This window comes from Lepeophtheirus salmonis, chromosome 5, assembly GCF_016086655.4.
Source record: "Lepeophtheirus salmonis chromosome 5, UVic_Lsal_1.4, whole genome shotgun sequence".
Taxonomy (NCBI): Eukaryota; Metazoa; Arthropoda; class Copepoda; order Siphonostomatoida; family Caligidae; genus Lepeophtheirus; species Lepeophtheirus salmonis.
Window position 1 is genome coordinate 22,992,487 of NC_052135.2, and position 24,112 is coordinate 23,016,598.

Below are 24,112 nucleotides of genomic sequence, written 5' to 3' on the forward strand. Positions count from 1 at the left end.
CCCTCTGCTTTGCTTATGTATGTAAATAATATTTTAAACGTAACTAAAAACAGAGAGTCTTTGTTGATGCTCAGGATTATCTAACTTGTACGTATAATTTTTGAACTTGTAACTTTATCCCATAGAACAAAATCCAAAGATTTTCAAACATTGATAAGCATGTAGTAATCGTATGTATGTGCTGTAGTACTACTACCTATTACTTGTACTTAATTATTATTCGACGATTCCTCCTTTGAAAAAAATAATCGCATACTTGTTATTGAGCCTACGAGTACATAAATGAAGCTTTTATTACTTGACAACAGAGTAACCACAAATTATACAGATTATATTAGACAGCGCAATATAATCCTGCACGTAGAAGAAAAAAGTACGTATGGACAAAATGTAGAAAAAAATAACAGTTTGAAGATTATAAAAGGAAAACAGTTCTTTCTAAAAGTATGAACTCTTTGCGTATTTTTTAAAATGCGCAATAAAATAATAATATATATGTTTAAATATAATTTTACAATATTTTCCCTGGACTAATGATATTTTAAATGATGAAGGTTCTCCTCTCTATAGAGCGTTTTAACGTGACGTCAGCCATTTTGGGGTCCTAAACAACAATGTTTTGTGATTTTTTTCCCCATATTTATAATGGAAAATAATAAATAATTGGCTGTCAAAATGGAACCAACAAAAATAAGGATTTAAATCTTAGTGTCTATCAAAAATATATCCCTCTATTACCTAGTTTTTATTATATATCTTAACTTATTAGATAGTTATACAATCTTATTTATATATTGTAGATAAAAAATTACTATTAAAATAGAAAATTTCAATTTTTCTCTAATAATACTACTACTTTTCTCGTCCCTAATAGATAAAAAAAAAAATGTACAAATATAGACATTTGAAGGGTTTTCAGTACATATTAATTTAATTTAATTCAAATATCTAATGATTATCATTGACATCAAGTAGTATTAAATGAGTGTTTTAAGTTGGTTTTTTTAAATTCTGAAAGTATTTGATGAGGTTTCATCAAGATTTATTGGAAATATCGCAATTTGATCTTGTAAAAATATCAACTTTGATCCCCCAAAATGGCATCTCCTTTAATTATGCCAGCCGTGAAAATCATCTATAACAGTAATACATTTTCTCCTGCAAAAATATTCACAACCTAACAATGTTCAGAATACTGATTAGAAAAGGATAAGAATAATAATAACTAGCTGACAACAAAATAGAGGGGACATTTTTTCTGTAAGTAGTGTAATGCTGTGTACATGGAAAAAAATCATTTAAGACCGAACCGGAAAACAATTATGTAGGTCTCGGATCAAGTCTCAACACTAGTATGTTTCCCTGTATTTCTAAGGCCTTCCTTCAAAGTTGATTTTATATATGTACAAAGGTACATATCTATGTATGTACGTAAATGAAAGATAAATGATGATTACGAATTTGCAATTATATTATTTAGTATGTTAATTGTTTATAATTACAATTAATTTATCCATCCTTAATTATAAATAACTTTAATAAAGGAACAAAAATGCTTCTTTCAAGCAAATATGTATAAGTACATAATATGCATACGTAGTCTCTACATTTCTATGCATAGTAGCAAAAAGCCTTAGAAGTATGTATGCATATTTGTCTATTTACAAAGATCTACGATACATTTTTCATGAGAAAAACGACAATGATAATATATAATACTTACATTTGCAATAACTCTTAAAAGCGTTGCAATATTTTTTATTTATTTTTAATAATGATTGATAATAATTATGAAATTGAACACCTATTTAAACTATACAGAAATAATAGGCTTGATGAAAAAAATAATGATAATAAATATGAAGGGTTATTTTTTTCCCTGTAATAAATAATCAATCATTAAACTAACATTAACTTGATCTTAACATGGCAACTTTATTCTCTTTTAAGAAAAAATACAACTCCTGCTTGAAGCCACTTATCCCTATCATCTCCACATGGAACTCGTATATGTCCAATGATTTTCTCCCTCATATAGTTATCATAGAGAGGTAATGAGATAGCATCTCTCCGACCGGTTACGCACTCCTTCTGGACCCATGTAAAGGAACAAGAGGGCGAATTTGAAGAAATTGGTGACTCATGATTGTTTTCGATAAGGCGAAGACCATCAAATGAAGCTCCTTCCATCATGACACCACTCACTCGCACAGCTCCCTCTTCCGTTTCCAGTCCTTGTGACCAATTTACGTGGAATTGAAGGCTCTGCATGGATAAACCACTGAGGCGACTTTTCCATTGCCTTAAGGCTCCTAAAAAGGTATCCGGATTAAATAGACTCGATAGATCCAATTCATCTTGAAAAAAAGAACCATTTTCGCATTTATTCTTCCATTCTAGTATTTTATGAGCTTTTCGAACAGAGATCCTCATGTATTCGGTGGGATCAAGAGGACCTGACCATTTATTTTGCCATTCATAGGGTGTGCATCGGTTAAGAAGAGAGTTAGCTAATTTTGATATGCTATCATCGATTAAAAGGGTTCCACGAAGTACTTTAGAAAGACTTGAAAGAGTTTTGTGAATAGTTTGAAGGACAATCGTCCCATTATATGATTCAAATTGAACAAAAGACACCATAGGATCCTGTTTTTCTACATAAACTGGATGCCTCATTTTCATTTGCAGTAGATGGGATCCGTTTTTATTTAGCTGTTTCCATAGTCCAAGGAGAGGACTCAATTCAGATTGCCATTTATCCCTTTCAAAGTGAGAGGAGAGAGAGTTTCGAACAAGGGCCCTCAACTGAGATTCCACTAATTGACTCGCTGTTCTTTGGTATGAACGATTAATGTTGTTGGGTAATCCAAAGGAAGAGGGTGAATCATCGTCTTGTAAATCGTGTATTATATTCCAATACTGAGCTGGATCTGTGGAAGAAGGAAGGGAGGTGAGGGGTCCTAGTGAGGGAAGGGTGGCTAAATGTCTCTTGGTTCTCATCATATTTTGATTTACAGAAATGATATCGGTATTAAACATGGTTTCCAAGTAGGAATTCAAAATGATCATATCATGACTATTATCCACTCTTCCGCCATAGATAGCATCTCTTAATAATCCTCTTACGTAATTCCATTCTTTTTTTATGTTATCAGACTCTTGAATGCGATCAAGTATCCCAAGTGCCGATTTTGAATCTCCATCTGAAAACTCGTAAAATTTACACCATCCCTGTGGAATGTAGAGTCGACGCTCCTGAATAATGGCATGAAACCAAGAGAGTACAAAAACAGCTTGAGAATAAAGACCATTTTTTGAGAATTTATCTCTTCCCCATTGACTCAAAGTTCTAATAAGGTTTCTTTTGATGCCAGGGGGTGATTCATATGCAACTTTGAGACATGATTCTGAGAGTGAAGGAGAAAATCTAGGATGAGACTCAGATGTCAACCACAGGCGAAAGTCCTCATGAATCTTGATATTCCGTAGAGTTTTTTCTAGCTCAGGTATCCAGTACGTCATTAAGTGCAAATTTTTCAACACAATCCATTGTCCTTCATCAGCATACTTGCTCAACTCTATTAATGCCAATTCTGACTGACCCTGCCCCATTGAAATCTCCTTTAAAGTTTTGTTGTGAGACTTGGCTAACTCTCTTAATTCATCTGAGGGGTCTGATCCAGGAGTGATTAGTATAAGTATGGGCTCTGATGATATGCTTTCTTCATATATGTCATTGAGAATTATTGCTGGTGGAACAAGTTCTTTAAACTTCAAAGCTTTTGCCACAAAAATTTCCATTGCTCTGTATAGCCTATCTGGTCTTAAAGCCTGAATCACTAGTAGTTGTTGAAATGGGGTTATTTTCTTAACTAAATGAACTGGGAAATCCTCTTCACAGTGTTGTGATTTCGCAAAGGAACTCCATAGAGAAAGGTCATCAAGAGTGAGAGTTTCATAGATCTGTGGTAAGTTATTTTTAAGCCTTTCAACATGTACTTTTTGATCTTCATCAATCCATTCTGGTAATGAGGTAAGGGTTACATGATCCCCTTTTTGAAGATTGATTCCAAGAAATTCCTCCCATTCAAGAAAACCGAATAGCTCTGGATGCATTTTATTTACCAGATGAAGAGCAAAGGAAACCCGATCAGAATTAAATAGAGATCGGGTTACATATTTAAAAACCATATCTTGTAGTGATCTTTTTAAAGCTTCAATCCGTCTCTCAGACCCACTATCCTTGTATAACGCAACCGATAATGTTTTTTGGTAGAGTCGGATGTATGCACTTAAGGAGAAACGATACATGGAATTCAATTTGGACAAATCCTTGATTGAAAAATATAGTTGAGAAGCAAATTCTGCAAGGGTTAAATATGCATTCCCCTCCCTATCTAAATTATCTTGAAGGAACTGTGCTTCCAATAAAGAAGATGTAATGGCAGAGCTTTTTTCCTGGGTTTCCTGTAAGGATCGAAGGAGTTCTGTATTATCTAAAATGTTCCCGGTAGAAGAAGCAAGTTTTTCTAGTAATGAGTCCTCGAGATGCCCGACCTCTATTTTCTGTTCTTCCTCCTTCTTTAAAAGCTCTGATTTCCTTTCTTCCAATTCTGGCTTTTCAAACTGAAGAGCTAAAGCCAATAGTTGACCTGTAAGTCCAGATACTGTCGTTGTAAAATTAACCATGTTTACAATGGAGAGGGCGTCAGGTGGAATCTCTGAACTTTTAATCTTCGTTGTCAAAAACAGTTTAAAGTTATCATTGTAATCTACAATTTTATCTTGAAGTTTCACAACTTGATATGGGCTAGTACCAAATATATCGGCACGAAGTAGAGGGTACAAAACTGGACTAATGTTTGATGCATCCTGTATGATGAGTGTTTTTCCAAATCTCACAGCTAGTTCCAGAGTTAGTAAAAACCTTTCATCTGATTGTGTCGTGACTTCTATTGTATCAGTTTTCGCTAAATACGTTTTGAGCCACTCTGTGGCCCTGTAGTTTGGATCGATGAGATAAGGTGTAGACAAACGAGAGAGAAGGAGAATTGAAATTGCATTTTCGATAGAGTGAACATCAGATGGTAATCCTTGAGAACGCCATTCAAGCATTTCTCGCTCTCCACTCAAAAATCGAGTGAAATCAAATTCTCCCTTATCGAAATTAAGGGCAGAGCACCAACTCTCAAGCATGTCTTTCCGAATATCTTCTGGTGCATTTGTAAGATATGTTACGAAAGCTGATGCAATAAGGGATAAATGAGGTAACTGATCCAGAGATTTCTCCATTAATTTCACCTCAGAATTCCATCGATCAAATTCGCCCTGTAAACCCTGAACCAATCCATCAGCAATGGATATAGTTTCTTTTGTTTTGTCCAAATGAATTTCTACTTCAGCTGCTTCTTTTGTAAATTTGTTCAAGCGTTCCTTGAGAACGGCCACTTGCTTATCTACTTCATTCAAGCCAGTACTTAATTCACCGATTTGATCTTCGGCCATCTTTAAATTTCTATGAAGCTTCATTTGTTCGGCTTCGAGAGGCTTTATTTTCTCTAAAATATAGCTAAACTTGACGTTTGCGAGTACCCATGAAGCAAGAGGAGCAGCAGCTTCTGAGGCTCGTTTAGCAGTCTTAGGATCAAAAGAATTTTGTTTTTGTTGGAGCAGATTTTCAACAATTACTCTATTTTTAGAAGAAATTCGTCGAGCATCAAAGGATAAAATCTCATCTTTCACACCTCTTTTAGCTAAGAAATTCTTCATACTATTCCATGATGTATCTTGAATACCCATCAAACGAAGCACTCCTTCTAAAATATCACGAATTACTTCTGGTGGTGCTCTGAGAGATCTTACTTCTGATAGAGTAGAGCTTTTAATGTCTCCAACAGCCCTTTTAGCCTCCTCAATCAGAGGCTTGATTTCTATCATTTCTATTTCAATGACTTTTTTTCTTTCGTTGATATTTTTTTCTTTTTCTAGAGTTTGAACTCTGAGATCCTCCATTTCACCTTTTTGAAGATTTGCATTTCTCATTGTATCTGTGATCATCTGCAATGCCTCATTTGCCTCTCTTTGTTTCTCTGCGAGTTCTTTTTCTTGAATGGCTGCCTCTTCCTTTAATTTTTCCACGACTTCTTTTGCTTCCATTAATTTGTGAACTCCTGTGGAGAGTTTGCTCTTTCTTAAAATGATTTTGTCTTTTTCCCTTTCATAAATATATTTGTAGGCCTGTATAAAGGATATGTAATTCCTTGGAGTATTGTTTGGGTTCATTGAATGTATAGAAACAAAGTGAGAAGGGAGATTGGCATCATCTATATCAATGAGCTTATTTGGAATAATTGACAAACTCGCTTCGCTCCAATCTGAAACCCATTGAACCTGACACTCCTTGAGTAAAGCGGGATTATTTTCACAATTACTTTTAAAATTAGAATTGCTGTCATCCATTATGATAACAATGTGAAGGTTATTTCGAACTTGTTTGGCAAAATAACTGTACATATTTTTTGAATAACCTTCATTCGAAGCATTTGTTCTTAAAACAGGTAGAAAAGGTTCCATTTCCTCATCTGGGTATAAACCAGGCACTTCTCCACACGATAACAGTCCATTAATAATATCCAAATACTCGGGATTTTCATTGAAGTTGTGATCCTCCAAAAGAAGGAGGGTTTCTTCATTATCAAGTCCTGCAGACTGCATCGCAGCCTTAATATCACTCTTAAAAGTCTTAAGATTACCATTTCTTACTGTTAATAACTTAATTTGGCGAAGGGCTGAAAATATTGAAACCGAGGTTCTCCTTCCTACACCTGGTTTTCCCACCAAAAGCAATGATCCACCTGAGCAAGATAAGACTCTATCAACTTTGGACACAAGATCCATCAATTCTCGAATGATCACTGTTTCTTGAATGTTTCTATTTTCTCGACTAAATGTGAGTATTCCTTTCTTGATGAGAGATTCAAGGTCAGAAAAAGATATTCTGGTTAACGAATTTCCTGAACTTATGAAGAAATTTTCTTCATCATTAAATTTTTCACCTCTCCAATCAGAGTTAAGTGTTCGTCTTAGAGCAGAATCAAATTTAGATATATCCTCTGAAGAAGACAATCTGTCCCTAAATATCCTTTTTGCTTCATGATGCCATGCTTCAATGATATCAGATACATTTTTGCATTCATATCTACTTAATCCCTTGCACCAATGTGTCAAGTCTTTAGGAGTAAGACGATAGTGATTTTGATTCTCGGAAGAAAATATTTTTTTAATTCCTTCATATAAACTTATCATAGAGCCTGTTAACTTTTTTGTTTTGTGATCATCAAAATCTTGAAGGATCTCACTCAGATACGAGTTGTAAACATGATTCAAATATTCATTGGATGGTAATGATATGGAAATTATCCGTACTATAGATGTGAATCTCTCAGTTAAAGCATGACGGCCCCACCCTGTTCCGGGACTCATACTAGCAACAATTAAAATACCTTCTAGATTAATCCACTCTAAGCTGTCTTCCTCATAGAATCCTCCATAAGTGTATATTTGCATGAGAAAGGAAATAATCATCGATGTTCCATACTTGTCTGGTTTGACTGTATTCAAATTTTTGAAGTAGAGAATGAGTTTCTCCGCTTCCTTTGGTCGGAAAATTTTAGAACCATTGGAAGAAGATAAGCTAATGCATGATTGAGATAGTTTGTGCACAACATCCTTGGGTGTAATATTAGCATAGCAATGGATCGTTGCAACCACAGTGGATCTCATTCTGTCAAAAGCATATTGAAGGATTATACTTTTTCCAGAGCACTCTGGTCCGACTAAGAGGAAAGGTTCATTTCTTAATAGTGCGTCCTTAACTTGAGAAATTGTGAATTGTACTTCAGGGGTATGAATGAGAGGCAGTGAGAATGATGGACCAAGATTTAGACTCTCCGAATCTAAAATTAAATAGCTCTCAATTCGATCGCTTGATTCATTATAATAAATGGTATTGTATTTTAGGGAACTAGATGACTCTCCAATCCAACTGAGTACTTCTTTTGTAAAAACCTCTTTACAAGATTCATTTAAATTTCCTCCAAATCCCCTGATCAAGCCCACTCCAAATTTGGTTCTATTCTGGATCAGAGCTCCATTATCTGTCAAGTAAGACAAACCGTTTAATACGGTTCCGATTAAAGACGTACATATAAGGTATTCATTTTTTTTTACAATCCAATCTAAAGCCTTAAAAAATAATTCATCGATAAGGCGAGATGCAGATTTGGACCTTTGATCTTCTTCAGTCTTATGGGTTCGTAGCCAAGATGATACAAGAAGCTTTACATTGGCATCATCATCTGATAAGAAAATGATACCCAGTCGAGAAATCGTGGCCGGAGATGCATAAATCAAATTGTGGGTCTCAAATATAAAGTTGACGTTTGGTCCAAATTGTATTCTCCATCCGGAGGGGAGGGTTAGTAATCGATTGTCATCCAATACAGAATTAAGAGATTCGACCCATTCAGGATCAATGTCTCCATCTAAAACAATCCATGATGTAGTTTCAACTGGTTCATTTACAGCTTGAATGGCAGCTTTGGTCAGGACTCCGTTGTTCCATTCTCGTGTGTCTAAATCCGTATATCCCAACAATTTGTTTCTATGAATGGCTTTGGGATTGATTGTATGCTTAATTATTTTCTGTCCTAGTTTTGTTAGTGATCGTAACAGGATTTTTAAAATCGTCGTTTTTCCCGAGCCCGAGGGCCCAACAACCACAACACCCATTCTTTGCTTCAATTGCTCTTTTAGCTCAATTACTTTAGAAACTTGAGTATCATTACAATTAAGACCCATTTCACTTATGCTCTGCAGAATTGCTCCTTTCAGTTCTTCATCTTCTTCCTGTTTAATATTAACATTGGTGAATATGTCACCCACGAGGCCATTAAAGCGGTTTGTATCGTGAAAGGTCAATTTAGACATAGTGTTGAGCCTTAGAACTGAAACAATTATCTCTGCTTCAGACAATCCCCCACATCTTTGAAGTGTGCTTCCGCATCCTTTCAAAACAGTTTTTAAAGCTCTTAAGCCCCAATCATAGTGATGCTGTTTACTCAACAGCTTCTCTGACATGTTGAAGACATTAACTAACTTATGACCTAGATTTTTGGCATCTTGAAATCCTTCTGAATAGAGAGTGATTTCAGCAATCAATTCATTATCAGGTTTTGACATAGCAACAGGCCTAAATAATTGTTTCAAATTATCTGGGAGTTTTTGTCTTCCTCCGTATCCCTTTCCAGCAGGATTCATGGTTACAAATATTCCAGTATTCAAGGAAAGTTCAACTTCTTTATCCATAAGATGAACTCGTCTATCCTTGCTCTTAAGAGCAAATTGAATGGGTTGGATGAGCATGGAAACTGCTGACAAGGTTTGTTCTTCCAGTCTGTTGAACTCATCAAAACATCCCCAGGCTCCACATTTTATTAGGCCAATAAATATCCTACCCATGGATGTTATGTCAATCCCTTCATCACAATTAAATACCAAAACTTGACGTCCAAAAAGTCCTCCTAATGCTTTTACAGACTCAGTTTTTCCAGTACCTGCAGGCCCATATGGATTACCACCTAAGCCAATTTTCATGGCTTGGGTTAATGTTAAGTAGCATTTTTCTGTTAATGGAGTATGTACAAGCTTTTGAGCATTCCCTTGATATTCAAATGTATACTCGAATTCTGCATCAGCCATCGCCACACTCACGGATTTATCATCATGGCTATGATAATACCGTAAACGTTTTTGCCATTCCCAATGATCAACACTATCTACATTTTGAGAGATCAAATTCTCAACAATCGAAATAGAATTGATTTTTTCAAGGATAAGGACTTTTAGCTTTAATTCAAGAACAACGTTAGATGATTCTTCTTCTGCATCATCCTCTCCTCTTAGTTTTACGGACGTATATGAATTAAGCTGCTCTTTGAGAGACCTCAAATAGGATTCGAGGTTGCGCTTCCGAATGGACTCCTCAGTTTTCTTTGTAAAAAGAATGGAATCAGATAAGCATAGAACCTGTGAAGGATATTTGAGGGGGTCCATTTCATGTCCTTTCTGACTACTACTCCCCTTATTAATAGAATCAAAGAGACATTCAGATAAAAGCTGTCGAAGGGTATGCACAATCTCTCTTGATAAAAGTGTAAGCCACACTTCAGCTTGGTTAGAGATCTGAATAGCATTAAGCAAAGTAACTTCCTCCCCCTCTAAAGAGTTAATGGCTGTTATAGACCCGTAATCTTGAGTAAAAGTTGCACTATGAACTCCGGAAAATAATTTCCTTAAATGGTTTTGAATCACTTCAGGTTTGGAGGCTTGACCCAAAATGGCAAGTAAATCCTCGTCTCCAATAAAATAAAATCGAGGGAAAAGGGATCGTTTTTCCTCAAGGAACTCATTCAGACTCCGTTGACACTTTTCCAATCTATCGATGGTTGAATTCAAAATGCTTTTAATGGAGCTGATTTTTAAAAGAGAGGATACACGGTTATCTCGAATGGCATCTGACATAATTAAACGAAAGTCATCATCAATTTTTCTAAATACCTCCTTATAATTGAAACCCTAGAAGCAAAAAAAAGTCATGGAAATTAATGGAAAGAGGTGAAACATTAATTTACATACATATATATACTACATAGATACTTATAATGTATTAATTAATATACAAATATATTAATTAATTACTATTCTTATTCAAGAGTAATTGATAAAGTTGTTAAGAACTCTGTTGGCAAGGACCAATATACGTATGTATTTAATAATATTTGAAAACCTTGAATAATTATAACTATTCAAAGACAAAGCCGTTATTATAACTTACAGATGTTTTCAATTTCATTTGTTCCTGATATGGCTCTAAGTAAATCCACTTCCTCTGAACACCATTTAAATTATTCAGGACTTCATCCAAATCCGCCAATTTAATCTCCCAGGATGTTGCTCGATCTCCAAATCGTTCATAATAAGGGGATCCTTTGATGGATTGAAAAAGAACTTGGTTATCACCGACTTTACTTAAAAGGTCGTTCCAATCCTTTATTAATGGGACCTTTTCACCATTGGAGGCCAAATGCTCAGAAAATGCAAATTTCGACTCTATCTCCCAAATATCTAACTCATTCAGAGTTTGTCGAATAATAACTTCCCCAGAAGCTCGATTATTGAGCTCGGCTAATTCATCCGAATACTCAATGATGACTTGGTGAACTTTTAAAAAGTCACCTAGAGTGAGCTTTTCGATGCTTTTTGGAGGCATGGAAAGCAGATTAAACATTTCACTCCAGTGAATGTCAGAGAATATCTCTCCTTTAACAAATTTAAGAACAGGTACGAGAGCATTATAATTTTCGATCTCCTTCAAAATTTGTATACTAATCGAATTTACTTCTGAGGAACCCGTTAGCTTATCTGACCAGGAATTTAGAAAATCCTCCAGTTTGAACATTTTGGATCGAAATAAAATCCATTCTTCATTTGCCAATTCATTTTTTGATTGATGAAAATCCTCATAGAGGGCCCACATGCCTTTGTAGTGTTCCAAATCTTTGTTGATTTCTTCATAGAGAGGAAATTCTGTATTTAATTCAAAATGTCCAGAATCCTTTTGTAACTTTTCTTTTCTCTCCATAAGGGCATTCCATTCCTGTTCTTTCTCTTTTATAAAAATCAAACCCTTCGAAACCCGATCTGGAAATTTATTTGCTTCTTCTATCACATCCTCCCTTGGCTTAAATTGATTCCACCGTATCTTAAAGTGCTCTATCTCACGGTTCATGTTATCAACTTGAGTTTGAAGATTTGCCTTAACAGACTCCATTTGATGGGAAACTGAGGTTTCGTAGTTATCCATTGCAGATGAATAGTTGTTCCAAATGTTTTCAACCTTTGATATTTTATCCATGGTCTCATTTGTCCATGCAATAAGAATGCGGTTCTTGGTGTCCGCCGAGTTATATAAGTCCATGATTTCAGGGGTTTTTCTAACATACTCTCGATGCCTCGTGTTACATTCACCTATCTCTTCCACAGTTTGAGGAAGTTTCCCTAGAGATTGTATTGCATTTTGAGCAAAAGTCTCAATTTGATCAATATCATTCACTACTGACTTTTGAAGTACGAGGCTCAAATAATCCCAGTATTTTCGATTTAAAAGTTCGATTTCTGAAAGAACTGGACCAAATAAAATAAGAATGCAGTCAATTTTCTCCTCTGTTTTCGTCGAAAGTCGACCAATTTCCTGGGCTTTGGCCTTTGATGCTTGAAAATTTCGCTTAAAATCTTCTGCAGTATGACAATGAGATTGAATAAATTCTTCCATGGAGTCAATAGATCCAAGAGCCACCCATTCTTCAAATCGATTCTTAACCTGTTCTAATTTTTTAAAAAGCTCTTCAGCTTTCTCAAATAAATGCGAGAATCGATGTGCATTTTGGTCTACCATGATAGAAAAAATGGAAGAGTCTTCAAGAGAAACACCCTTGAAAGATCTTGGTATAGAAAGAAACTTCTTTAGTTGTTTGTAATAATTCATTCTTATATCCTCAAGAGATGGTTTAAATTGTACAACTCTTTGCCTATATGTAAGTTCGACCTTAATCTCTGGTAAGTGATCATTAAGTCCTTCCAGTCCAATTTGGTACTGATGTTCCAGGGCTTTAAAAAGCTGACGATCCCAATGTGAGCGCCAACTTTTTAAATTGTTCAACCCCAAGAGCTCAACATCGTTAAAAACTTGTCGAATAATTTTAAGAGAATCTTTCCATATTTCGTTATCATTAAGAAGATCTGTATCCATAAGTTTGATAACTATATCACGAACTTTTTTGTGATATGAGGAAAGTCGATTATTGAGTCTTGCAAAATCATCCACTTTACTTCTGAGTGTATTGATATAACTTTGAATCAGATCAGAATTATCCCACGTCATGTTGCTTTGATCTCTAACGCAATTTGCCAAGTCTATAGCAGAGTCAAGCATCATTGGTTTTTGAGATTGAATTATGCGATCTCCTATAGTATTATGAAAAACTGCTATTTGATCCAATTGCTGGGCTTGCTTACTAAATTTCCTGGCTAAATCCGTTGCCAGTTGTATTTTATGTGGAATTGCAAATCCTAAAACATTAAGCATGCGTACTTCACGTGTAAGGCCAATAAGTCGAGGATTATAACTGACTTTCATGTCTTTTCCCGCCTCAAAATAAACAACTTGTTGGCTTGTCTTCAAGAAGAGGCCGTCTTCCTCCTCTATCGCTTCAGTATTATCACGAACCCAAGAATCGAATTGATCCTTTTGATACTCTGAAAGTTCCGCGATAAATTGTTTAAGCTGTTCATCAAATAATTTCCAGGAACTTAGGTCTAAGAGCATTGTCTCTCCAGTCCTTTGAATGTCCTCTAATTTGGCATGAAGTTGACGAATAAAGTATACATTATTAATTGTTGGTGATTGAACGTCCTTCAGAGAAGGGACCTTAGGATTTCCATCATTGAAGTTTACTTTCTCCTTGCGTAGATATTCTTGTAATTTACTGAGAAGAGATTCCCTTTCAACATCCAGATTTTTAGCAATCGACTTTCTTTTAATGAGTTCCTTGTAACGTTTAAATTCTTGTAAGGCTTGAATAGCATGTGAGGAATGAGCTTTTTTCAAATAATGTTTTAGCTTATCACTGACAAGGTTTTCTGTGGGTGAAAGACCCTCTTCAAATCTTTGAACTCGTGAGCGCCATTGAGAATCTGAAAAAGAAAATTAATTTATGAGTTGAACATATTTTTATCTCACTTAAGTACCGGTATAAGGGTTGTAATGGATAGGATTCATTCCCTCAAAATGCTCAAAGATATTCGATGTTTGCAACTCAAGTCGTTCATCTTCAGAGAGTAACTGAGTGATTTGCTTATACGTTTTTCTCAGTGAGAGTATTTCTGTCAGGCGATTCTTCATTTTCTTTGTTCTCTCAGGTGCATATGACCCTCCTTTCCACTGATAGGGTCCATAGTTTGGCCAATAGATGGTTGTTAACTTTGTACAAAGATCATGGACTTCATCACAGATATTAACTCCCTTGAAAAAAAATTACCAATATATGCATATGCATCAATGCTATTATAATTGCATAAAGGTAAGGTAGGCATGGGGACAGTAACAAAAGCCCCTTTTTCTAAAACATCAAAAATGTAACAGTCGCAAAATTTACATTCAAATTGTACGATTTAATGCAGATTATTTTTAAGTAAAATAAATCCTTTTTGTCAACTTTTCGACGAGATATTGAATAAAAACTTTTTTGACTGATATATATTAAGTCAACTTTTTTTAAAGTATTATTTTTGTAATACCGCAGTCATTTTTTCCTTATTTCTATTGTAAAGTGTATAATTTAAATGCCTGATTATTTTTCTGTCAGTTATTACACGGGGACAGTTTTAACATTTGCTAGGTTGCATACAAATACAATTTGTGGAAAAACGATTACATTGTATAATTAAACAGGGGACACATGTTGATGCTCTTTCTTAAATTTTGACGTGTCTGAGTCAACCCAAAACTGAGTTATTGAGTAAAAAGCAAAAAGTGTTAAAACTATCCTCGTTCCATATACTATTCCTAACTTAAATTTATGCATTTGTTTAAAAAATACCTCTTGAAGAAGTGCTTCAACTTTGGAGAAGGGATCCTTCCAGATGTCAATACTAGAAGATATTTTGAACTGAATAAAACGAGTCATGGAATTTGCAATTATGTCAAATAAATGATTCATTCTCTTCTGAGGATAATTCCATTGTTCTACCTTCCACAAATCATCTAAGACTGCATGACAACTTTCCAAAACATCAATGGCCTCTAAAAGTACCAATTTATAGTAATTTTTATTATACCTTGATGTTTAATATATAAGACATCTTACCCTCAATCTGTAAGTTTTTTAAATTATCGAATTCCCGACCTAAGGGCTCCAAAACTTCATGAAAGTGTGCTCCCATGGATCGAAGATCCTGTCGTTTGGCATACTGGCTCAACTCTTCCCAATATTGGATTTCATCAGACGGACTAAGTATGGAGGCAGATGGGATTTCATGGGAATCATTTTTATTATAGTTGTGCTCGCCTTGTCTCACAATTGAACCGAGGCCCTTCTCTAACTCTGATAATAAGCTCTGAAGGGATATGGAGAGAATTGAGTAATTCAATAACAAAATACAAACGAAATGCAATTATGTTGTAAATGCAAAGGCTTAACTAATTTTAAGTTTATGGAAAATAAATAATGTAGCCACTGGACACCTACATATTATTAATATCAACATTAGGGCGAGAATAACTTTTTTTAATTTTTTTGGTAAAAAATATGAAATAGGCTTTGGTAGAAAAAATGATGTCTAATTGTACAAAAAACGTTTCAAAAAGTTTGAAATGTTTTAAAACATAATAGAATTTTTGAAAATTTACATTTTTTGAAGAAAAAACCGAGTCTTTGCTTGAATACTCTCCATATACTTAAAATTAAAGCTTTTTTAAATAATAAATTGAGCTTAATAAATTTAAAATAAAATAAATTGTATAATTATTTTGGAAAAAATAATACTTATATGTCCAAAATAACGTCAATTGAAGTTTCGCTCAGACCCCTCATCTATTTTCTTTCCATACATTTCCCAACTGATAAATATCAAAATTATAAACTACGTTTAATTCAAATATATATACAGTATTTAAGCAAATAATCAGTTTTTTCTTTACAAAAATAAACTTTCAAGACTTTAAGGCCGTTGAACTACCTTTAAATATTTTTTTAGGAACATTTCAAAGTTTTTCAAATGTTTTTGTATAATTAAAAATCATTTTTTAACTTAAGCTATTTACTACTTTAAAAAGTTGAAATTATTGTCGCCCTAATCACCATATATGTATACTCGTAGGTGCATCTCTGTAATTGGAGAACAGCCTGGATAATAACTATATATATATATATTCACACTTTTTTGAAATATTTAACTATTTTTGCAGTCTTGGTCTTATACAGAGGCATATTGGGGGAAATGGGATTACTTACTCTGTGGCCCACGCTTGATAGTAACAAAGTGGGATCATGCACAATGTAACTTTAATCATGGATTACTTAACCTGTTAAGTAATCCATGATTTATTAAAATAATAACAAATGAATAATATTATTTTAAAAAATCATTTCTAAAAAAAAATATTCTTCTTTGTAAAAAAGGCAATAGGGAAAAATTAGAAATGTATTTTCTAAGAAATGTTATTAGAGCACAGTATGCTATTACAAAAAAATAAAAAATATAATGTAATAAAATAGTATTTAAATGTCACTTCGACAATAAAAATCTGACATAATATTTTGTTTTTGTAAAACCTAGGTCCTGCACTACAATTTAAAAAATTGAGGTAACTGTGTGAAATTATTTTGAAAATAAAAAACAGGGATATTGAATTATTTTCTTTAAAAAAAGAAACATTTATCATTGCCCAAAGTTCACTCAAGATAACCCACCCTGTGTAGATGACATGAGCTGGGCGTGTTTAGCGAGAGTGGAGTTAGATGTAAAGACAAAAAATGGGACAAGTATAAGGTTTTTTTAAGCACAAATTTAAAATTTGACCGTTTTTTAGGAAAAAAAAATTAAAGTTTTTTACAAAAGCTTTTTGACCTACTGTTAAATATTTAGACAACATAACTATATTATATTGACAAATGTATTAAAAGTTTGACACACAGCCGCTGCCTTATGTACAATATAGGGGGGGGGGGCTACTCTTCTAGACTGGCACTGCATGTACAGTTGAGAAAATATGTATTTGATCCCTTGCCGATTTTAAGGGTAGGTTTATTGGAACAGTGAGATACATTATATGAACAAAAATTGTTTTTGGACTAAGAAAAATGCTGAGTATAACCCCAAGAACACCATCCCAACCATCAAGCATGGGGTGGAAACATTCTGTTTTGTTAGTGTTTATCTGCTACAGGGGAATGAATACTTCTTTCCCGAATCAAAGGGAGGATTGTCCATTATTCGGGAAATCTTGGCCAAAAATCTTCTTTTCCTCAGAGCAAGGCTGTGAAAATGTGTAGTGAATTGGTCTTCTAGCAATGAACCAAAACATACGTTCACAGCAACAAAGTAGTGGCTCAAGAAGATACCCATAAGGTCATACATTGGCCTACCCAGTCTCCAGACCTCAATCCCATAGAAAATCTATATTAGTGGGCAAACTTAAAAAATCGAGAAGGGATCAAATACTTATTTCCTCTACTGTACGAGTATGTATAATGTTAAATTTTAATAAATTGATAACGTTTAAGTTAAACAACGTACCTAGAATGCACATACATAGATATTTATTTTCGTATACATAAATAGGTATGTGCAATTATTAACAATACTGAGTCTCATAGAGAATTGGATTAGTTTATATTAATATCTACCTACATATGAACGTTGTAGTACACCTCTTCATGCAAAGAAACAAAGCCCCTTTGTAATAATTAAGAAAACTTAACATTACATTTCATAGGTAAATTCAATATGAGATTACAATTCATTTCTAAAGGTATATATACTTAATCACTTAGAAGTTATAAGTAGGGATGATAATGTTTTCTAAATTGAGCTAAGTGTAAAACCCACGCCTAAGAGAATATCATAAAAATATGGTAACTTTGACTTTGAGAGACGACATATCTGCTGATAGAGGTCCCTATAAATAGGGATGTGAAAATTGTATCCCCGCAAGTAGAAATTAAAAAGAAAAGTACATCTCGGCAACTTTGACATATCTGCTAACATAGATAAATATAAATACGTTTGAATTTTCAAAATAGGTGTAAAAATAGCGTGCAGGCGCGTCATATTAAAAAAGAAAAGGGTGTAAAAGCTATGTAAAAATGATTTAAATCTCGCAGGTGTTTAGGTCAACTCATATTATACAACTGTATCAAATACGTTTTTAATGACTAACAATGGTAGATAATATATACTTTATATTTTTTGAAAAACGAATGGGACCTTGGATGAGGTTTAGCAACAAGCTAACTTACTCATCAAAATGTGACTCAAAAATATTACTTTTTTTCAAGCTGTTATTATTATTTTATTTTTGAGGAGATAACATTTAAGTATTGAGTAAGTACGAGTGAATTTGCTCATGAAAAACGGAGAGTAACACGAAAGATTTGATGGGGGAGTTCTCTTCCATATTATTAAAGCAATGTTTGTATGTTCAACGAATTCTTCTACAAATTATCATCAATTTCTATGCAAATTATTCCGTCTAACCCTTTGGGTGTGCCGCAAATTGCACTTAAAGTACCCAAGATTAATCCTTACAATAAAAGATTGAGAAATTGATAGATTTTATGGTTGAAAGACTATGTCAGGGCCAATATATATATGTCTCATACATCAAACAAAGGTTTCAAACTATAGCTAAAATGATTAAGTTTCTCAACTCATCCCACAAATTTGAATGGAAAGCCTATAATTGACTCAAATGTGTCTATGAAATTTTGAGCTTTATATATCCATTTAAAATCATAAATTGGGATTTTTCTCATTTTTTTGATTTTTGTTCTAATCTATTTTTATGTTGAGTCAATTCATTTTCAAAATAGGGAGGAATAATTAATAACAACATATTTATTTTGCTCTTAGCTATATATATACTTTTTAGATATTTATACTCACCGCTATTTAGCCAATATTCACATCTCTAGATATAACTTATAAGTAGAGTTGAATAAAATATGTCTTAGAAAGGGGAGCGTTTTTTTGTAGCTAAAACCTTAAGAGACTTTTTCGTCTTCTAAAGCAATTATCATTTAATTCTTCATAAGGGAACGTCTACAGAAATAACTAGTGTGTGCCCATGAAAGACAGAGAGTAACAATAAAGGTTTGCTTGCGAGTTATATGTCTAAGTCATTGTTGGAATCGGATTAGGATTTATGATAGACCCCATAGTAATTCCAACCTAAATGTCCTTTCTATATAAGGAATGACAGATTTGTGTTTATTTCCTTCCTCTCACGACTACTTCCAGTTGATATAATAAAACGTCATTAGCTGCTCTCCTTCCAAACATTCTTCAAATTGTGAGGATTATCACACTCATTTTCGGTTTTATAGTTTTTACATACCGGCAGGAAAGATTGTATATACCACTGCTTATTAATTATATAAGTATGTGGAGGTCCTAGTTGTAACACGGATTAGTTCTCACAATTCAATTTTTTAGCAATTTTATACTAAAATAACCATCTATGAGTGTTGCACTAGCTACTGCTTTTTAAGACTGTTGAGTAGACTCAATCCTGAACTCTTACTCATTTTTTGAGCTTAAATTTTTTTTGAAACTCAAGTATTATCTTAGGTTATTAAACCTGTTTTGGATTATCAAAAAAATTGAGGTTAATTTAAGGTTAAATAAAGTTGATCAGTTAAGTGTTCGGTGATACATTAGTGCTTGTAGTCAAAGAGTAACTGAGGAGCAAGTTGATACACACTTGAAACATTTATCAAAAGAGGAACTATATTTTTTTTTCCCCCAATTTGTTCTGATTAGAAAACAGTCCCTTAACCTTAATTGTTGACATTTTTAGAAATTATATGAAAATCACGAATCAATATATTATTGATTACATAAAATTTTGTGTAAATTAAACCGATAACCACTATTACTTTATATTTATAAGTAGTGGTAAGTGCTATTGTCTCAACGTGCCCCATTAATGGAGCTTGTGAAGACCAAAGACATCCCAAAATAAAAATAGAAACTATAGCTAAAATACCATAAACTTAGGTAGGAAATTGATGGCAAAAGTTCCATATTGTTTTGAACTTTGAAAAAAAAAATCAATTCTCACTATCACATCAATATTCCAAGATGATTAATATCCCGAAAACTGAATTTTGTGTCAACTACATAGTTCCTAACTCCCTCTAGATAGATTTATAGTTTACTTATAATAGTATTCATTAATGGCATTCTAAAGATAAACCATTATTTGAATCAACCTGTAATGAAATGTATATTTATCGATACGACTAATTACTCGATGATGAATGATTTAATAAAATTTAATAAATATTTGTATTTAAGTTTTTAATTAAATATACTAAATATATATATATATATACTTAAATATACTAGTATTTTGTATTTCTTGTGTGGAATAAAGGGGTTAGGTTTTGGATTTATTCCATTATTTCACGTAAGAATTAATGCATATGAAAATTATTCATTTATTAAAAAAATATTCTTCAATATTTGTGTATATTATTAATGCAAAGTTTTTCTGTTTGTCTGTGAATGACCCATTTTAACAACGAGTGTGTGTAGCTAAAGCTCAGTGTTTCAAATTAAAAAAGAAAAAAAAAGCGGAGAACATATATAAAACATAAAATAATGAATGTGATTTTACATCTGGTTTAGCAATGAACGTATGTAGCTAAACGTCAGGGCATCATATTAAAAAAAGAAAAAAAGAAAGGGGAGTACATGTACATATTTAGCGTTATAAATCCTGAGTATTTTTAGCGTGCAAGTTTTGCTGTTGTTGTAATTTTATCAATGTTTTTTTTAAAAAAATCTCAAGCTGTTTTCATTAATATTTCATTCTTCATGTGAGAAAATCTAAGCATTGAGTATCTACTTACTATGTATGTCTGAGTGTGCTCATGAAAAACGAAGAATAACATTGATGATTTGTTGGAGAGTTAAGTTATATATTAGATTTATTAATGAATTATATGTCTGTTCTTCGACGCCTAATAACACCTATAGGAAGTGACTTTGTCAAGGGCGAGTTTATTGTAAGTGAGACATAAAGCAAAACTAAATGTTTGGAATTCTTTTTTTTATCACCGGACTTGGTATAAATCTTGAAATCAATGTGTGTAGGTATGATTTGCTGTCGCTCCTAGAGAAGGAAATATACACTATGTATATGGAAAGCAAAGACATTTCCTAGCTTAGATAGAGTAATAGTAATACTATAATGTTTACTTATGCTAAATCATTTCAACTCCATCTCTTTAAGTTAAGTACACATTTGATTCAGATTTAATTTCGTTAACAGCATAAAATTGTTTAGTTGTGGAACAATATTTATTTTTGATAAACCATTTCATTTTTCACATCGTTTTCAGGTGAGATAAACGTCTTTCAAAAATAATTTTTGTAATTCAAATATCATTTAACGTACAGAATCGAGTACAAATAAATGTTTTAAAAATTTATACATTTCTTTATAAAATCCTGATGTCACAAAATTAGGAAAATTGAAATAAAACTTTGAATAAACAGTCAATAAAGGTAACATTCCTGTAATTATTATTACTTTTTTTTCAAAATATAAGCCAATTCGGCCAGTAAACGATTAAAATTTGAATTTAATTTAGAATTTTGTGGTTATTTTAGTTAAAAAATCACATGGAGCCCCTATTTTAGTTTTAAAGTGTGGGAACTAATCTAAAACAAAATGGTAAATCTCTTTTTTATTGTTAAAGTACATTATTGATGTATTTTTAAAAAAAATTGGTTGATACATATTTTGAGAGACTTTCTTTGTTTAATGATGTTTCTTTATAAAATAAATTTATATTTTATATAAACCGAATATTTGTTTTATAGGAATTTTATGTAAAATGAATATAATTTTATTAAAAACTAGAGGGTGTATGGGCATTTCTCGGAGTTATTCTTTGAACTATAACACAAAGTAACTTTGTTATACAGTCAATGTGAAAAAATTCATGTTTTTGATATCTATGAATAAATTTTAATTTAAGCCTTCATTTTAAAATTAAAAAGATATTTAATATAAAATTATAAAAATTTATTCAAAATTGGAAAAACAGATACTTCTTTTTAAACAGTAGTCTTAGTACTTTAAGATATATATATAGCCTTCTTTTTATTGTCAACTTTTGAAATCCAACGTCGAATAACTGAACAGTATTATTTTTTCTATTTTCTTTTGGAATATTTTTAATTGATTTTTTTTAATATGTCGCACTGAGCGTCGTAGCTAGAGTGTTATTTTTTAGATCAAGTAGTAACACAGCTCTAAGATATTGAGCTAAAATGAGACCTCCAAAGACAGGCAGACAAACAAACTCTGATATATTAATATGTAGATACATAATATGCAGGCAATCTAGCGTGGGGCTTTGTCAAGGTATTTACCTAAAACCGACTTTGGGCTAAGTTAACGAAAGAATAATTGGTAATAGAAATGTCATAACAAAAATGGACTCCAACCTGTAATTTAGGATCAAAATCGTTGCTCCATTTAGAGTCTGAGAGAAGAAGAGGACTATATACTGAGTGCAAAGTGTAATAGAGAGTCGAAACAGGTGAATTTACCATGGAAGAGGTAAATACCTCACTCTTTAAATTATCTTCATTGATCACCGTTGGTTTCATTTTGAAAAATAGTAGAACCTGGAAGAACAATAATTAGTTATCAATAGTGTTTGAAAACAATGCTGGAAGGCGCACAGTGGCTTTCAGTAGAAATAAGTGCCTTACAGGCTATTATAAAAATTGTAGACATCTATTGTATTTCTAATTATTTCAGAGCTATAATCACTGGGTAAGGCCAGGGGTGTTTGGCCTTATAATGTCCCATAATGTTTTCAGCTGAAGTAATTATTGACCAATTAAGGATTTGTCATACATAGTAACTCCAGTCAGAAGATAATAATAGAATATTATATGCAAAGTATCATCTCTATTGTGCAGTCTTACTCCTGCCTTCATATTGTAATTTACAAAGTGCCCGTTCCTATAAGCGACAATCACTACTGATGATTCGATGAATGCAATATGAAGTACTTTTTTATTCTACTTATAATCTGGCATTTTCTTAAGAATAAAAATTAAAAATGCTCATCATTTTTTGACGATAATTTTAATCAATTGATTTATTTCACTCACTGATTGTATATTAAACTGCATTTAAGAAATTTTGCTACTTAAAGTCATTCGTAAAATATTATATGTGTTAGCAAATTTACACAATATTTTTGTTTATTATTACCCATAACGCTCATTTAAAATTATTACATATATAATTTTTTGATTTGGTCGGCTCCAAGGCACTTAATTATAACTGCCTAGACGGCTACTTTTTTCATACCGATTTTCAGCACTCGTGTAAATAATATATGTATTTACAATATCTTACTTGAGATCCGTCATTGTCTATATGAGGTTTAGAGTCCAAATATATTTTTGAATCTGCGGACTCTGCATTTGCAGAGAGAACCATGGTATTCCCATCATCTAGAAATTCATTGAGTTTCTCATGATACAGAAGGTCTCTTAATTCCTGTACATTCTCTAAATTAAAATGATTTGTGATTTGAGACAAAATGTAATTTTTACGAAGATCCTCAGAGTCCAATTTCATACTTTTTATCTCTACGTAATAGTCAAAGACTAATATATAAATGGTAAGGGGGAGAGGGGTAAAATAGAGCATTTTGGAAAGCAGGTAAAATATTCCTTAATTTGTACCTATGTATAGGGATATAATAATCCCTCGCATAACCTCATGCAACATAGTTAATTAATTTACCTCGCCAGGTCCTATATTTTATTAATTATACATTTATTCTTGTTTTTTTATCAATGATAATTTAAAAAAAAAAAAACTTTATCATTTGATCAAGGACTAAGCCCCAAGACCTTGCTAGAGCTCAATCATTTGAACAACAGATGTCGTAGGTGTTCATTATATCTACCCAATACCAATCAATTTTTTATGTCCTCATTGATTGGCTGCAGAGTCATGACGTAATTTGAAATGTTTGTTCGTTTTAAAATACTGACAGATGCTTAAACACATTTAAGTATGTACGTAAATATTTTATCATGTCATCACAAACATTTTGGTTTGTATAGTGCATAATATCTCATTATATCCATTCTCTCCAAAAAGCAAGAACAATAAAATTTAATCTTTTCCTACTGTTTCAAATTTTTCTTACAGATGAAAATGCTTATCTAT

The 24,112-nt window shown here is 32.8% G+C and overlaps 1 protein-coding gene across 1 annotated transcript; it reads right to left on the reverse strand.

Annotated features, from left to right (window-relative positions):
* Window positions 1-1,711: 1,711 nt before the first annotated feature.
* On the reverse strand, window positions 1,712-23,537 carry btv (dynein cytoplasmic heavy chain beethoven). The gene is made up of 7 exons (XM_040712007.2): window positions 23,288-23,537; window positions 22,360-22,542; window positions 14,985-15,234; window positions 14,718-14,920; window positions 13,867-14,140; window positions 10,895-13,812; window positions 1,712-10,635 (listed from the first exon to the last, which is right to left on the reverse strand). Exons 1-7 carry the CDS (start codon window positions 23,510-23,512, stop codon window positions 1,936-1,938), a joined length of 12,753 nt encoding a protein of 4,250 aa, XP_040567941.2. The 5' UTR covers window positions 23,513-23,537; the 3' UTR covers window positions 1,712-1,935.
* Between the last annotated feature and the right edge of the window lie 575 nt (window positions 23,538-24,112).